General features: G+C 38.6%; 1 protein-coding gene across 2 annotated transcripts in view; it reads right to left on the bottom strand.

Moving 5' to 3' along the window:
• LOC143904602 (protein O-mannosyl-transferase TMTC1-like) overlaps nucleotides 1-18,259 on the bottom strand; it is a 189,247-nt gene that overhangs the window by 34,563 nt on the left and 136,425 nt on the right. For both annotated transcript variants that reach the window (XM_077419415.1, XM_077419414.1), the window contains 3 exons: nucleotides 18,048-18,179; nucleotides 17,491-17,563; nucleotides 12,901-13,004 (listed from right to left, as the gene is read on the bottom strand). In XM_077419415.1, the coding sequence (XP_077275541.1) occupies nucleotides 12,901-13,004; nucleotides 17,491-17,563; nucleotides 18,048-18,179 (309 nt within the window). The remainder of the gene's footprint in view (nucleotides 1-12,900; nucleotides 13,005-17,490; nucleotides 17,564-18,047; nucleotides 18,180-18,259) is intronic.

The following is an 18,259-nucleotide window of genomic DNA, read 5'->3' as shown; positions in this document are numbered from 1 at the left end:
GTTCGTTTCGTCATCGCCGGCACGTAAGAACTTTGATCTCCCCGTACATGCTTTTGAATTCAGATGAAAGCAATTTCCCTCGATTACCAGGCCGAGGTGCAAGATAGGCTACGATCGATTCGCACGTGTTCCTAAGCATTCACTTGGCGATTTCGAAGCGAGATTTATTGCATGCATAATCACGCAGCTTCTAAGCACGCGAACTGGCATCATTTTTCTATGTCAAATTTTTCAGATAGTCACCCCATTTGCATAAATGCAATTTCCAAGCGCGAAGTCATGGATCATGTAATTAAAAACACTTGATGCATACCTGTAACAATTTGTTAGTAATGTTTTTCACACTATGTCAATTGAAATGTAAAACACTTAAGTTGAAATGCAAATACACGCTTTAGTCTAAAAATAAAACTAGATATCTCTGCCGATAGAAACACATTTTGCTAATGCGCACTTATGTTATGTATATTTTCTTTTATCGTACAAGTGTTTATGATCCAAACTCTCGGAACGTAGATTAAATTTAGACGCTTCGTATAGCGGTATAATAAATTATCAATCTTCTTGCGAGACAGCGCATTTTGTTTCGAGACAGCTCGTATTGCGTGAATAATCGTGACGGTCGTGAATCGTTATAACCGAGAGGAATAAATTGCGCGTCTCTCTGAATTATGTTACATCGTTTCTATATAATAAATTATCTTTTGCGTGATCAATGATTTTTCACATCGTCGTATTTTCGCACGTTCCTTTTTTTCTCTTTTGCAAAAGCCTGGACACTGAATAATCTAATATTCGGATTATCTCGTTATTCTCATCAAAGGGTCTGTCTAAAAAGTAGAGGCGATCGGCGCTGTTGCGTACGAAGCGATTGACCGGGAAACGACACGATATCGTGAGAAGAGTGACGGTGCGGGAAGAGGTCTCTGTAATAGAGGTTTATTGGCAATTAATCTTGCGAGCCGGATGTGCCCGCTTCGTCGGGCACGATACACTTCCGTCTCAGCGAGCGACCGGTAAACCGAGGAGAGATGTATTGCGCCATCCCACACGGAATCAAACGTACGTCCTTCTCTCCGTCCTTCCTCCCGTCAATGCCGAACCTCCGGTGTACGCGCCGTGCGTCTTTGTCAACCGCGCCGGAAGTGTATTGTTCCCCGAGTACCTCCGGTGCTCGCAAGGTGCCCGTCAACCTGATCGAGCGGGCTAACATACGTAAGTGGCGTTATCTTTTTCGAGTTCGCGTCGCGTACTGTCTAATGTGTTAAACTTAACTGAAGTGCATTCCATTTCATCGCGATATATAACATTGACAAAGCGTGGAGTTGATCGCCCGTTACGTTCATGCGCGCGTTTATCATAGTTTATCGTGCATTCCACGCCCACGTCAAATTATCCGATGGGAGGGTGGTATCCTAAATTAGTTTTCTCTCTCTCTCTCTCTCTCTCTCGCTCTCTCTCTGCGCAAGAGTATCGATTTTCTTTAATATTTAATAGTTTGATTCTGTTCCGATGGTGTCACAAAGGGAACAATAGCACGCATCAATGCACCGTTTCCGTGAATAGTAGTAATTCCGTCATCAAATTTAACCTCGACGATCGGATACGCGAGCTGCGATATTGCGGTTTGATTTTCAATCGACGGTCTGCCGATAGAAACGTGCGCGACATAGAATTCAAAAAAAAAAGTCGCGCTTGTGTCACTATTCGTTATCGGGTTCGTCACCGGGCTGCAGAAACTATTATTATAATTATTTTTACTGCGCAACGGACTGCCATCAGCGCTATTATTATTTCCATCAAATCAAATTAATGGTCATCTGCAATGGCCGCAACCATCAACACGGAGTGCATTCTCAGTTTCTTTAATTAAGAATTGTTATGGAGGTGAAAACAGAAATGGATCGAAGCCAGGAACGGCATATGTATAGATATTGCCATTAACCCGATCCGCGTTTTCCGCTTAAATGCACTCACTCGCTTCCGACTTTTCGTCGTGCTATAGCCATGTCGTCCAGACGTTGCTCTTCGCGGAAATCGGATTTTCTTCCATCGGTGTTAATGGCTCGTATTAGTTCGACTCGCGCATGTTGTTTTAATTGAGCGTACACGAGAGCATCGGAATTCTCCACCGGACCCTAAAGAAAAGAATAATTAACGAACGAGCGATAAAATCGGTACTGTTTAAAGTCGTGTTTTCGGATATAAACGGATATAAAGGATTCTTGCTAATTAAGAGCATTCGATCGAATGGCGTGCAAAAGAAATTACATCCATTATTGAATTCCTATACGTAAAATAAATTTTCTTTGCATCGCACTGTCTCTGTTAATTATTTATTCAACGTGTTGCGCTGTTTAATTGCCGCATTACGACACGATATTTGATTATGCTTCATTAAATATACTCAAGGGCCATATATTTCTCGATTATCCTTTGTACATACATTATACTTCATATAACGTATGTATTGGCAAAGCAACATTCATCGACTAATGTACTGTACGCTCAATAGACTATGATCGGATGGAATTGATGTAACACGAAATTGGATTGAAATGCTATTTGCAGAATAGTAATAGTTATATGCTTCATTGCTCATAAATGATACATCGTAGTAATACCTATCGAATCATTTAGTTCATTGTACGGTTAATTTTGTAACAAAGTTGCGTTTCTTTCCAAACTGATAAATGTATTACACATACTGACGTTATTAGGCGTTAATATAATTAGTCCAATCCGGCGAGGCTAAATTTCCTCGCCGTAGTTAAGCTCAATCGTGTATAAACTTTAGCCACGTATTTCCACACATTATTTCTGATATACTCTCGTAGAGTAGTTTCAAACTTTATGACGAAGGCCGAGACTAGAGCCATTAATACGGCTTTATGTAATGTACTTGAGGACATTAAGCACTCATTTACCTATATCTGTCCAAAATTACTCCAAGCTTTTCATATTTTATTACAAAGTATATATTTGACATAGCTTGAAGATTATAGATAAAATATAAGATTAATGTAATAAGACATATACATATTTTTAAGAAAGAGAGAGTGCATAAGAGAGAATTGTTTATTCTGTCAAGGAATGCAATTTTGTCTGTATGCCTGTATCTGTATATTCCGCGAATTCTTTCGCACTTTGATACTTCTGGAAATAATTTGTTACGAGCGTGAAAGCAAACCGAGGAAAAGTAGGAGACAGAAAACAGTGACATAGCAGCAGAAAGTGAGAGAATTAGTAGGTGGGTCTCTACGCAGATAATTTGTGGCATGCAATCCCGGCCCAGGAACCCAACCAGAATAGGTAAGGCGTAAGCTACACCCATTTCGCAGTAATTTACTCGACTTCCATCCCTCCCCGAACGAGTGGAGTCGGAAGCGGCAGGGTTGATTGATCGAAGGCGAAGCACATCGCCTCGTGCTCGCGGTAGGATACGCCGTCAGTCTTGGTTACTAACATACGGAAACTGATGACGATCCAGTTCTAATACGTACGGACGCGTCAGAATGGATCCAGGAAACGCGTACAACGAAGCCGCACACTGCGATTTAGCTATTCCACTGCCGACGCCACCTCTCGTCGCGCGAATGCCTCTCCCCAACTGTGGTCTGGTATCTATATTTCTCCAACTGCACGTTGTAATGAATGGAAGACGTACGGTATGGATGATGACGTACGGAGGTTTCGGGTCTCGGGTGAAACGTTCAGGGTTCAACGCATAGCCATGTATATCAGATGTGTCGTTGAGGGATTGTCAACGACATCCCCGGTGATGTTTCGTTGTTATATCTAGCCATTTGCGTATCCACGTTATAACGATATATACAAACAAGATCTCTCAGGAATTTCAAGTTTATAACTCTATATTCCCGCTTCATGAAAGAAAGAGTAGCGTTCATCAATGAACTAGTCTGTTTTGATAGTGTCCCTGTGAACAAGATAGGCCGTAAGGGACATAGTTAGGTTTTATCGTCGCTACAACGTGATATAAGTAAATATTGAATTGATATAAAGAAATTTCTATCTCAATGTTAATTATTATATGATATTATAAAATATTCGTTATATAGACCGATTTTATTTCTCGTCGAATATATATATATTAATTATCAATTATTAGCACATATAAACATTTAAATTTCAGACTTGTAAAAGATCTCTGGATATATATATTATAACACAAACTAATGTGATATGGATATACGATTCGAATTTATGACATTTACATTAACATCTCACGATACTTATTGACATATTAATTTTATACGAGACTAATTTTATTGTAAGTCTGAACAAGTAACATAATTATATAATGTGGATGATGGATTTTTCATAAATATTATCGCGAGTAATTTAATAATGCTTGATAACATTTATCTGTAATATTTAAGATTAATGCTCTCTATATGTAAATAATACAAATACATCTCTGCTCGGTCTGCATAACTTTATATCTTGTTGTACCTAAGCATATAAACTAGTTTCTGAAACAATAATATTAAACGTATAAATCGCAGTTGCATTTTGTATTAAATATTAAAGAAAATTTAAACCAATACTTGAGTTAAACAGTAACACTTTGTTATTTTTAATTACCATATGTGTGTCGAAATTTATTAGTTAATAATAGGAGCAGCGGCGATTTATAAGAATGGTTAAAAATAACTCGAACTGAGTACCTATACTTTGTTACTACGAATTTAACAGTGTAACATTCTCAAGTGAAGTATCGGTAACACAGGGGTAAATCGGAACGGTAGATCGGAAAAGCTAATACAGTTCTAGAGTCCCACATACACGATTACTACAGACAAGAAATCCCTTAAGCGCCTTAAGCTATTATATATATATATATATATATATATATATATATATATATTGTATATATATATGTATATACATTTATTCTATTCCCTGTCAGCAATAAAGTATTTATTCGAGCGTCATCCAGAACGCAACATTAATGTCCCACTACACATTATTATAGAACAATTTTTCTATTGCAATATTTATATGTATAATGTATATTATACATGTACATACAATTGTCACAGAAGGTCTCACTGTAATCATTGATGTCTCGCAATCAAATATACACAACAACGTAACGATGCGATACATTCAAACCTGTATGGAAATACCGTTCGGGTAAGAAAACCAACGATGCGGCTTACCCAAAGTGCTCTTAGGGGCTATAGGGAATTTATGTCATACAGTATCAGTTAGCCTGAGACATTCCGCGGCTTCGGAGCTCGGTGTAAATGCGTGCTGTTAACCGCGCCCTACATCTTTAAGGCACCTTGGATCCTCTGAGGCATCGTATACGGTGGAGCGACGAAATTTCGCGGCCGTACTGACTTAATGTCCTCTAAAGTGGTTAATGGATAATTTAACGTCATTGCGCAACTCACACAAATGTGCGCGTCGATGGGCGCGTGTCGAGGTAGCTACACGATGAATGACTTACATCTCACGTATCATGTTGATACTTCCAAGATTGTTCATGTAAGCGACATCAAACGAGAGATAATTTCGCCAGAGTATGAAAAGTTCTCGACGTTTACTCGATAGATATACATTCGTACACACACCCGTGAGCAATAGATTTAGCATCATTGGATCTTATCTATAACTTATCTATAACAATAAGACGCTCAAGTCTTAGATAAAACGTTTTCATTTATAATGGTAGATTTGCCAGTTTTACGATATACTACATTTCTTATGTATAAAAATGCTGAAACTTCGGGAAAAACTAGACAATCAGTGACGAAGAGTAGAGAATGGACCGAACTGTCGACGACGAAGCGAAGTCAAGTAGTTTCCTTGCACATAACAAACAGTAACACCTCAGGAATCCTTTATTATCAAGAATATTTTTATCACGCTCTAAATTTTGTTCTTTATAGACTTTACTTTATTTTTTTTTTTTAATCTTACATCGAAAATAAAAAATAAAACAGGATTTACAGGACGAAAGTTATCTTGGAAACCATTATTGTACTCGCTTCTATGGTTCGCCATCGATCTATGAGGCGAACCAAGATACGGACAGACATTATCGAGTTTCGAAACATCCACTCGTCTTTCGAGAGCATCGGCTAATTGGATACTCCGCAGCCGATACCCATAGTGACATTTTCTTTTTCTATTATATACGTTTTTTTCCTCTTGTCTTCATTCGCCGCAGATGACGTGTATTTTCCGTTTAGTCTCACAATTTCCCGAGCTGAGAAAAGTTGAAATATGACTCGTTGAAAGGCCATGTAACAAAGAATTGTGTTCCAAAACAATGCGCTTATAAACTTTTGTGTTTCTAACATACCAAGCACGAATTCTATCATAAATGGAAGCACATTAAAGGATGCATTGTATAAGGTATGAAGTATGAAAAATAAAATCCATCGCGGAAAAGACATGTTAGAGGAAATGACCCATTAACAGGTATACTGGTAACAAATTCTTTGATGTAAAAGTGAAAGAGGGAAAGCTGTTTGATATCAACTTTGTTGCTTTGTTCTCGTACATGAAGTACAAAATTTACCACCGCGAGGAATTCGTTAGAGAACAGTGCCTAGACCCTCCGGATATAACTAATTACGCGCACTCAGCGGTGTCGTCGCAGTAGCTTTGTCAGGGGCGTTTTATTTCTACGCCGGAATTTTCACTGTCCAGAAAGTTCTCTGCCCACGTACATTCTCGTTGATCTTGCGAGAGATAGGATATAACTACGTTGTGATTCTTTAGTTCGTTTTCGTTACACAGTTACGTAATTATCGCATCGTGTTAGACACAAAGTTTTTGATAAATGAGTTAAAGTATATACATAGATTCTACAAGACATAAAAATTATCTTATTCTTAAGAACATGCGTTTATATAACTAATTTACTCGTTTCTTCTCGTTTGAAAAAAGAAAACGATATTCTTTCCCATGCAGGACATATATTCGTTTGACTATCGAACATTTATTTACGTAGTTATTTAACAGCCTAGTTTTCTGAACGTTCCGTAAACGATGTTAATTATCTGCATCGGGTATATCATCGTGCAATCTTTACGGGAAACTCGCAACACGATAGTTTATAGTAGAGGATGAGGATGGAATTCCGGGAAGGCGCGCAGGTGCTTGAATAGGACATAAATTATAACAAGAGTATACGAAGTTGCTACGGGAAAGTACTTACGATGAGAAAGAAGCGCGTATGTCCGTAGTTGACTAGCGGTATTAACCGAGCGTGGTGCGCGAATATTCGCATACAAAAATACGCCCGAAATTGTAAATCTGCCTTGCTCTTAGGTTAACATGTGAGAAATGGTTTTACATATTCCCATAATTTAGAAGCTCGTGAACTTTATATATCCGGCACTTTTTCGCCAGCTATTACACGAGCATTATAATTCCGCGATAACCAGTTATTGTCGTTTGAATATATTGGATTTTACTATGTGAGAATAAAATAGAACTATCTAACAAAATACACGGATCAATTTGAACTAATGAATGGGAAACCACTTTCCTTCGATTCTAACGTAAAAAAGAAAAATGCGAGAGCTTTGAGCTTAGCGCCATTTACTGCGGAAACTTCCGATTATAAAAATTAATCAACCGGCAATGAGACATCCGCACGGAAACTGATCTGTAGACTTAACGCTTCAATAGATTATCCAGACGGAAAACAATGAGCACGAGTTTCACTATTTTTCACTCTCGATTGATAGGGATATTTTCTATATATTTTATTCGATCGCGTTAACACGAGATTTAAAGCCTTCAATAAAATCGGAATTATATTTTATATAACTCCGACGCTTTTTATCTGACAGAATCACAGTTTTATTCATCCACAAGATTTTAGGATCTATGGAGACAGAGCAAAATAATAAGCACTACAAAGTATTTTCAAAGGCCGCTATTTTGCAATATGCAGCAAAATACTTTATGCGAACAAATTGAGATACGCGATATTAAAATACAGAGAGTAATACTTCAAAGATGATTGAACAGGACTTTCAGGAAAATGGCCGTGAGAGCGCAGATACAAATTTTCTCGTAACAATATTCTCGGTCAAAGGATTACGTCATAAAGACATGCTATTATACATACAGCGATGGAAATAGAAGCGAGAGAGCGAGAGGCGTTATATTACGCTCTATCGCTATCACATGCATGAAGTTCCATCGCTCGTGCATGATTGTCAGTGCACCGTAAATGACTGGTGCTGCATACGTTTGCATTTCCGCATAACGTAGCTCATAAATATGAAAGTGAGTTTCAACATCCTTCTTGGAGAAAATCACGTCAATACGCGACAACTTGGTTCGACTAGCTCTCGCTGAATTTTAGCGTGAATCCAATGATTCTTATTCGATTTTAAAATCCAACAAGCGTAATCGACAGCAACATTTCCCTCTATTGTTAAGAATATTTCGAATTTCGACAATTTACTGTCATTCATGGCACATATTTTGAATAAAGTAAATGTGTCGAAAAAAAAAATTTACTCTCAATGTACAAAACATGCGATTGAATAGAATTGTGCATGATTATTCTAACGCTTCTCTATCACAGATATTGATAAAAATTCAAAGTGCACTCCGTCATGTGTGGATAACGTCTCGTTGATGTACATATCAAGGACTAGCCTGTGTGTATGCATGCGTGTGTATAATTCAAATTCACAGGACGAAGGATTTTCTGTTTTATTTTACGCGCATTATCGTAAATGTTGCTTATAATACACATAAATTTTTTATACTCGCGCGTTACGACACCGTAAGAAACAAAAGAGATATCGAAATCAAACGGAGAGGAAAGTGGAACAATCTTTTTACGAGGAAACTTACGTTAACCATTTATAGCGTATTCCTTCTATTTTCTGGGATATTCCTAAGAGGTAAGCTGTTTTATAAACTTATAAATCTCCCAAGAGTATTCCAAACGTACAAACGTAAAGAAGAAGTTTCAAGTTACTATGCTGCATAAATTCCAATGAGCTCTTGCGGCGATTTAAAGAACACAATGAGGTCTTGCAGTAACCTCGGGGAACTGGTTCCATCGTCGTTATCATAACGACGTTACATACCTTATATTTGATACACAATTCAATCTCTACCATAATAGTGATTAAGAATTATTCGCCAATCTCGATTTGAAACGCTAAAATATCCGTAATACATACAACGGCACAAATGTGTATATTTGCATTTTTAAATTATTGTTTCAAGCATAATATTATCATGTAAAATAAATATAAAATAAAAATGTATTACTATTAGTATTTATGATAACGTCTATAACTCAATGAATTTTATCATCGACGTAATTAAATATACAGCTGAGACTCCTAAATAATAATTTGATTATTGCTATTTTATGCAATTTTATCATCAATCGTTTTATATCTTTAATCTCCTTGTAGACTGCGTGTCATATTCCATGACTCAATATGAAACGGGAGCATCTTTATTGAGAAAAATCTCGCTCTCGTAGTAATTCGTATATCGTCTTACGAAGTCTACCTACCGCGTGTTAATATTTTACGACAAAGCTGGCGCAGGCTACGGTGGATATGACACGCGTATGGCGCCCATAATATCATTGCACATGGGTACAGCAATAGACCGAGACACGACGGGGCGGACCCGACGTGGAATTAATCACTGCGAAGATCGTGTACGGTATATACGCGAGTCTGTCGTAACCGGAAGGTCCCTTTAACGATTCCATTTACCATGTACAAGCTTGATGCGGAAACCTCTAATACACTCTTTCACTACTCTCGACAGTGAATTTCTCCTAAGATTCGTTTAAGGATGTTGTCGCACATTAACATCGAATCTTTGAGTAATATAGACACAAGATTTTCTCGGTACTATAAATACAACATTTGTGTCAGTGTGCGCGGCACGTCGTAAAACATGGTCCTTGATTTTAGTCAATTACCTGGTGCACGATGTAGCACATTGGATATGCGTTCGTAAAATTGAACAGCGTGTTCGGATAAGGGAGTTGATGTCGCCCGACGATGTAAAATCGCGAATCTTACGTGGCGCGAAGCAAGATTGAAGCGGTACGGGCGCATCTTGCGTTGCAGCGAAGTCATAATTGCGCGTTGCGAAGCCCTTGTTAATATAACGAACGAGCGCGGGATGATTTATATCGTAGCCTATTTAGCGGCGATTAGCGCCTCGCGCATCAGAGTTACGCGCGCCAGTCGTCCGCTTAACAAGCTTAAACTTAAATTACCGTATTAATCGCCCAGCAGCACCGCGGCACCGCAGGGTCTAACCGAGTAACCACCTGAGCGGCCGAGCGGTACACGCGATCGCAAATATGTCGCCCGGTATTTCTGGAGAACCTCGTAAACATATAACTGCATTAGAGTGGAAACCCCACGCGCGCGACCTACGACATTCTGCCGGCAAATCTCCTCAAGTTGCAGCGTCGACCCAAAGGACACGTGCCGCCGCGTGCGCCGCATGTGCGCGTTCGACGAGGAGGATATTTCGGGGAACAAGGGACTGGAATAACACGGAGGGAGGATAGAATTTTGAACGATGTGGAGCGTTATATACCGAAACGCTGGTCCGATGTAGGCTTGCGCGATCGTAAATTCTGCAGAACGACGTATGTACATCCAGCCAAATTATACATCTCGTAAAATATTCCCGCCCGGTTTCTAGAAGACAGCTTGAAAGTATTTCGCCTAATATCTCCCTCCGGTTCGTTTCTTCCTTTCACTCGACCGCGGGAAAGCGAAGAGGGTGGAAAACTGGGATTGTACCGGGGAAGGAAGATGAATAAATACGGCGGTAATTCGCAAGAGGACAAGAACACCACTCCAATACGTTTTTATATGTCACAGAGACGGTAGGGTACAATGATGGAAACAAAACAATATTTCTTAATGTGCTAAAATTATAAAACATTTCCTTTTTTAAAGCAATAACTAGAATTTTCATTCTTCACAGCTCTATTTCCGTATCGTCAGTGAGACACGAAAGCGCGACTATAGAATGCCGCATGAAGAGATATTTATATTATTATATTTATATTACAGATTATATTTTACCCTTAAATTCACTTCAAACTTGGGACAACTTGGCAACCAAGGAATTTTTAAAATATACAAAAAACATTTTACAAACAACGTGATAAAAATTACCAAGCAGATTGGTAATTTTTGAAAAATTATTGAAATTTCCTAGATACATTTTAGTAAAATTAATCAAACATATTTTATATTTTAATGTAATAGATATAAATATTTTTTATTATGGTGGATATTAATCAGAATAGCTCGCATAAAATTCTTGGTGGTACATGTTCCACAACTACCACGATTTCAGGGTAAATTTTAAGAGAAAATTCTCTCCGTGCGTATTTAATTAGCGTTTCTTCATCAGTCGTGTTGGAAAGAGGAAAATCATACTGTCAGGTTACACGATCACGTGAAAGAAACGTACAGAAACGCAGCTTTTATTATAAAAATGTAATGGTATAACTAATTAATTTTGTAGAGCAAGGAGACTAATTGCATTAGGTTTATGACTGCTTTGAAATATGCGCTTCTGTAATTAAGATAATTTTTTACGAGCGTGAAAAAGACCGCTCCGTCTCCATGGTGCTCTTGCCATAAAAGAGCTCTACGAGGTGAATGTGTTTCGTAGTCTCGTCATGAACGGAAGTTTTGCGGTGTCGCGTCGAGAGAATCACATCGCGCGACCATTTCCATTTTCCATCTACGTGAAACGTCAGGACACGTCCGTTCCTTGCGAGACGTAATAGATACGGCGGTCATGTGTGTGCGGATATCGTTGAACTACGGGATATAGCGGAATCGGATTTACTGGACATGTTCAGTGAGCCGTAAAATCGGATCATATATTAGAAAATTTTTCGTGAGCGTACGCCGCAATTTCAGAATTCTCTTCGAACGCCTATAATGCGCCACCGAGAAAACTTATTCTAGAAACGATAGAAGAAAATGTCTCGAGAGGTTATCGAGTGGATTAAAATTGCGAATCGCGCGGTATCGCCAGTACTGTCTTCGATAAGATCAACTGAGAGATTTTTCGAGTAGCGTCGAAAAGTTGCATCGCGTTCGAAACTCTTTGAGGGTGGGACTCGAACGAATCTGGCCAGCGGGACGCGGCGCGAATCTGTTGCAAACAGGCAATTGGAGGAGTAGAAAAGTTGGGCAGACCAGACTTCCGGTTTAATCCGAGCACGAATCGAAAATCTTTTTCCGGCTGACAGTCAACTAACTAACTAACGCTCCTGAACCTCAGGATGTTGCATTAGAAGACATTTTAACTCAAGTATAAACGAATGAAATGAATAAAAGATAGAGGTCTTTATCTAGATGTTTTAATACTACTTATTCTTTAAAATGATCTCTCTTTCTCGAAGAATTAATGTAAGAAATATTATATGAGTATAATAAAAAAGTAATCTATTCTCCTTCGTATGTTAGTAACGATCACAGAATTGGCGATGCATCCATATATATCCGTATCAATGTCCATTCTCTTTCATTTTATGTCAGTTTCGTGAAAGTAATCGGATAAATGGCCGATTTTCTCTAAGAATACATTCTTTTGCACAGGTGTGAGAGCAAACAAACAAAACAGTATAGCAGCTTAAATGTTTCCAACTGCTGAAAGCACCGGGGCGAGAGGTGAATACGGGCTGAATCAGATCAAAGGATAAAGTCGTCTTGTTTCCATTGTCATCCAACACTTTGATCTCACGTATACGCGATACGTTACTCCTCAACGAGGGACAATGGTATAAAGTTTCCAGTCGTTCTCAATCGCTGCGAGTTTTGAAACGTTGTAATAGGATTCTACGTCGCGACTCGCGTAACATAAAGGATTTATACTCACCTGACGTGGAAACAGGGATGAAAAGCAGCTGGATTATCCTGTGCGGAGAAGTTCGGCAAAGTACCGTGAAGTAGAGCGAGCCGTACCACAAGAAGTATGCTAAACTGCAAACATTAAATGGTCGATAAATTTTCATATTGTTACCAGAGACACATTTTTCGAGTGCTTATGGAAATGTCCAGATACTTTATGACAAATGTAGATTTGAAAACTTCTGTAATATTTAAACGAATGCTTAAACTAATTTAACAAATTTACTTTCTTAATACTTTGCTAACAAAGAGAAAAAATTAAATCGTCACATATAAAAAGTTTTACACAGCCGTATGTGAATATTAAACGTGAATAAATCAAGTGTCTCTTATTTTAACTAAAATGCCCTCGTATTGTATTTATTTACAACTGCAACTCTTATGTTTTACATTTATACTCCATCATAATTGAGTCATAAATTACCATTATATTCTAGTATTTATATAACAGAAAAATGAAATAACAAAGTAGCTGGAACGGTGCTTTCAACAAGCAGTCTCTCAAATTTGTTCAGTATTATTAGCATTCAGCATTACTCAACTTATTTATTCACTAACATAGGTAGAGACGCGTAAATACAGAAACACATAAACTATTACGATTGCAGTGAAGTGAATCAAAGTGGAGTTAATGGTTGAAAAGTGAGCAGACAGCAAAGGCAAAATTGCGCATTCGTATGCCGTGTCCACATGATACAATTTTCTCTTTACGTAAATTATTCATCATCTGTAAGATACGAGGAAGCTAGTAATACGTCTCGCAATAATGTTACTAAGTCGACGGGACGCGACGCACCAGTCACGTTCCGCTAAATGGTTTAATTAAGTAACACGATTCGCGGGTCTGAATAGCAAAGAACGAAGGGTAGAGTCGCTTCGCAGTCTCTCTCTTGCGCCAAGACGTCGTCACGTTCACACGCAGGGGATGACACGGGACCGTCGTCACATTTCCGTCACGTCCTCCGCAGAGCTCGCTAACCCAATAGACGTCCGTGCCATCCTCCGATAGACCACTCTCTATCCCTTATTCCGGAGTTATCCGGGGGCGTCGTTGGCCCTCTCACTGTCTCTCCGCCTTTGTATCTACGTCGGGGCCTCTCTCGCTCGCATTCTTGTCGGCGGACAGACACGGCGGTGAGTGGTTCTGGAAGGGTTGGAGAGTCGGACAATATCTGCCAATTCGAGGTATTCATATCCTTCAGGATCGAAGTCGATAGACGAGGGTAGCGTCCGTCCTAAGCGGTCATACAAACACGTCGTATATATATCTAACGCCGTCATCGAAACGCCGCGTTCTGTCGAGACGTCCGACACCAATGCCGGCCTTGTTCTTCGATGGGAAGCTCTTGGAATATTGTATTACGCCACCACGAAGATCTCCCGGCTGACCTGCGGAATACGGCGAGAGGGGCGGAAATTCAATTCCGATAAATATCTGATGCGCGGGAAATGTCGTATCGCATATTGATGCAGCTATTTTTTCGACGTTGCGAACTTTTAACCGGAGATGAATACACAATCGTAACGCTTTGCGATGTAATGATCAAGTATACAGTAACAATCAGTAGTAATGAAATAATAAATTATTAGAAATTTACGGTACATTCTACGGATTAATATTCGCTATTCTTTTAAGATTAAGATCAAGAATGCATTTTCTCTTTGCGAAAATGCATTCTTTTAATATGTTCGATTAGATATCGATTATTATTGACTAATTCGATAATGATGAAGAAAGCAATCGCGATAATGCATTTCTTGCCGCTGGTGGAACAGCTTCGATCGTAATTTGTCTTTGATAGTAGTATCTTAAAGGAGTGTAATACAAGCGAGAGTTAAGCGTTAAGCCAATCAGATAACAGTGAGCATAGCAATGTACAATCAGTAAACAGCGCATCTCTCTCTCTCTCTCTCTCTCTCTCTAATAGATTGGCCTATTGATTAAGTTTGTCACCTTAGACGTTAGCTGTGTGATACACGCTTTTCGCACGCGTGTCTTCTAATGCAATAGCGATGATATTTTAGTGCAGTCAGTTTTGTTAACGATTTAAAAGCACTTGAAGTTAATTCAAATTACTTGAAATTTCTCTCTAAAAACAGAAATCATTATATAGCAACTTTAATTTATAAGTGACAATGAAATGTTATTTTGCAAGTAAAATATAATGTTCTTATCTCAATTTGCTCGAATAAAGGATCTGTAAATCTGACAGATTACATTTAACGTAAGTTAAATAGTATAGTATTCTATTCTAGGATATTAGTGGTCTTTGCCGGCGATGAAGACTGAGAAGTATCGTTGAGAACGACGTAGCTGAGGGCGTGTAAGTGCTACGGGATGGCGGAAACGACAGGGGTGGAAAGAGATCCGGGATATGTAGATAACTGTGTGAAGGTAGGTCGTGTGCAAGCACGCCTCCCTCGTTCGGCAGCATAAATTAGCATAACTCAGAATCGTGTTCGGTTAAAGTACTTTCCATGCGCAACCTTTATTCCCGCATTGGCCCACGTGACGGGTCATGCTGCCCTGACTTACCACAATACGTCTTGAGGGCAAAATACATTATTTAGCAATTCCTGCACCGAGGGAAATTATACAATTGAGTTTACCGACTAATTATACGCTACAGAATTTTAATGCGTAACTTGAAACTCTGTTACTTCAAAAACAGTCTTACTCTTATAGAAACTTAACTTATAGAAAGATTAATATAACTTATAGAAAAATTAATATTGCAGAATTGTTGTTCGTTTATATATCATTTCACAATTGTCAAATATTTGATAACTAATACAATGCCTGCTTGGCCTGTTTGGTAATGGATACGTTACAGCACAACCATTACTGATTGTGTGAGATATGCTATCTTTATCGAACGCTTTCCCGTGTTGCTAAGGATACTTAATACGACGCCGTCTAAATTAATTCGCGACAATAAAGACGATGAGCGCCGGCGCCGCAAAAGCTGGCGTTTCGTAGGTATGAACATCAACGATAATAGTAAAGCGCCGAGAATTTAATAGCATCTCGTAAACTCCGTTTAGGAGTTACACCCTACGGTGTCGTGATCGACTAGCATGACCTCGATGGATTCGTGCCGAAAATGCGAGAAATTCACATTTTTTATCGATAAAATTTACCACCTAACTTGAGACTCCTTTGAAGATTCAAGGCACTTCACGCCTGCGTGGATTTTGCTAGAAAGAGAGAGCCTTCTTAAAAGCTTTACTATTCGCAAAAACTTTAAATCCTGTTTGAAAATCAAGTTTCAAAGAGGATTACAAATTAAACGCATAAAACGTTCGATCAAAATTAAACCGTGCTAGTTTTTCGCTTCTTTGAAGTGTACTCAAGTTAAAATGATGTTTAACTTAAATGAATCCTGAAGAAAGATAAATTCGGCATTGAATTATTGCCGTCATTTAACAAAATTAATTACGAGAAAGCTGATTATTATCGTGTATGCCGGTAGTAAACCCGTGCCATATTTTCGATTGCCGAGCGGTATACAATAGCCATTTATGCGAATCATATATCATTCTGTTGATCTTTTGAAACTGCCGCTATTTCATCCCACGCTTCGTTTGCTGCACAGTTTGTCTTGTGTTGCATAGCAATTCGGGGAATGTTATTTATTTTCCACGACTGTAAAGGGAAATTCTCTACGTTGAGTGTATCTATGGTAACGATCGTTAAATTTGCCTAAGGCACGAGTTGCTGTAAACATCGATGTCTGACTATAGCCGGGCAATAAAAACGAAAGATATCGGTCGTTAAGAATTAATGCGGACACGGAATAAAGGGACGATCGTGTTTTCTCTCTTAATACGTAGGGTAGTCCCTTTTAGGTATAACGCCGATTACTACGTTACAACCGTACGTGAATACACATTTACAGACAGTCTGCGATCACTTCATCAAAATTCTTATCTTCTTATTCTTGATACCTTCGATAAATTTCCTGAATAAAACAATCAAGAATAAATCAATATTATACAATATGCTTCTCTCTCAATTGCCGTCGAGGCTTACTGACGCTTGATTTTTCCGTTAATCCAGTTACGCGTGATAAGTTGAGGGTGCACGGACTTAAAAGGATAAATATAGTCATGGACATCCCTGCAATTCCCTGGATACCAGAAGCGCAAACATTGTCGTTAATACAATAATAACAAAGCCAGTCGCTCTTGCCACTCGTCTGAAAATCCTATGGGACTTCCACGCACGACCAAATGTACATGATGCGTTGAGAGTATTTCAATCCTCTTTGGACCATTTATCTATATTGCAGATGGAGTCATTCTTTCCTCTTAATCCCTTAGGAATATTCAGCTTTAGGATTGATTCAGCTAATATTAGAGTGACAATAATGTATGAATATGTGTCGCCGAATTGAGACACAGGATTTTGTCACGATATATTCACATTATTTCAGCGTATTATAAGTCGAAAAATTGAGGGCAATATATAATTATAACAGAGGCAATTATCGTGTTTCCATTATTACATATAAGTACAAACGCGACTTTACTTGATACTAAGTTTATCTCAACTTACCGAAACGAGTAACGCTGCAGCACGTCTTGAAAAATATCTAGAATCGTCGTTCCACTTGACTTCGAAAATAGACCTGTAAAATACATGTATCTAGTGCAGTGGCTTTTTTCGTATTGCAGATTATATTATACATCTGCCGTGTCGTGAATACAAAAAAATGTGTCAAACATTGCGCCACTATCACTATATATGATTAATAGTGCACCTATAGTCAATGTTTGAAAAGTGTTTGCATTTCGACACGGAACTTAAACACGTCGAAATATTTTTGCCGTATTTTCTACCGTCACGAGGAGCACATTTACCGCTTTGGGACATGCGACCATGTGGAACGAATAAACTTCGTAATACTTTATAGGTATGCATGGCTTTCTCGTCTAATACCTAATTTTTCGAACGCGACACAAATATCCTAGATTAATCTTATTGATTCTGAGGTATTATAAGTAACTGAAATCAAAACAGCTATATCAATTTAAAGTTTACCTCAAGACATTAAACCTTACATTTCGCCGTAACGTGCACCACGCTCCAATATCGAGCACTTAAACACTTACCTCTTGATTGAATGCCAGGAACGATAGAGATCGTAAAGAAGGTTTAGTACCAGAACAGTAACGCCAGTTTCCTTCGCCAACATCGATAGGGCACCCAGGCAAACGCTGGACCATACGTAAGTCGTCTGCTGACTATAAAAAAAAAATATATTTAAATATTAGACCAAAGGATATTGTATAATTGGATCAAATTTTTATGTACTAAAACCATC

The sequence above is a fragment of the Temnothorax americanus genome, unplaced genomic scaffold (genome assembly GCF_048541705.1).
Source record: "Temnothorax americanus isolate GAGA-0224 unplaced genomic scaffold, ASM4854170v1 Scaffold54, whole genome shotgun sequence".
Taxonomy (NCBI): Eukaryota; Metazoa; Arthropoda; class Insecta; order Hymenoptera; family Formicidae; genus Temnothorax; species Temnothorax americanus.
Note: the sequence above shows the minus strand (reverse complement) of the source record. Positions and strands in the feature narration are given on the sequence as shown.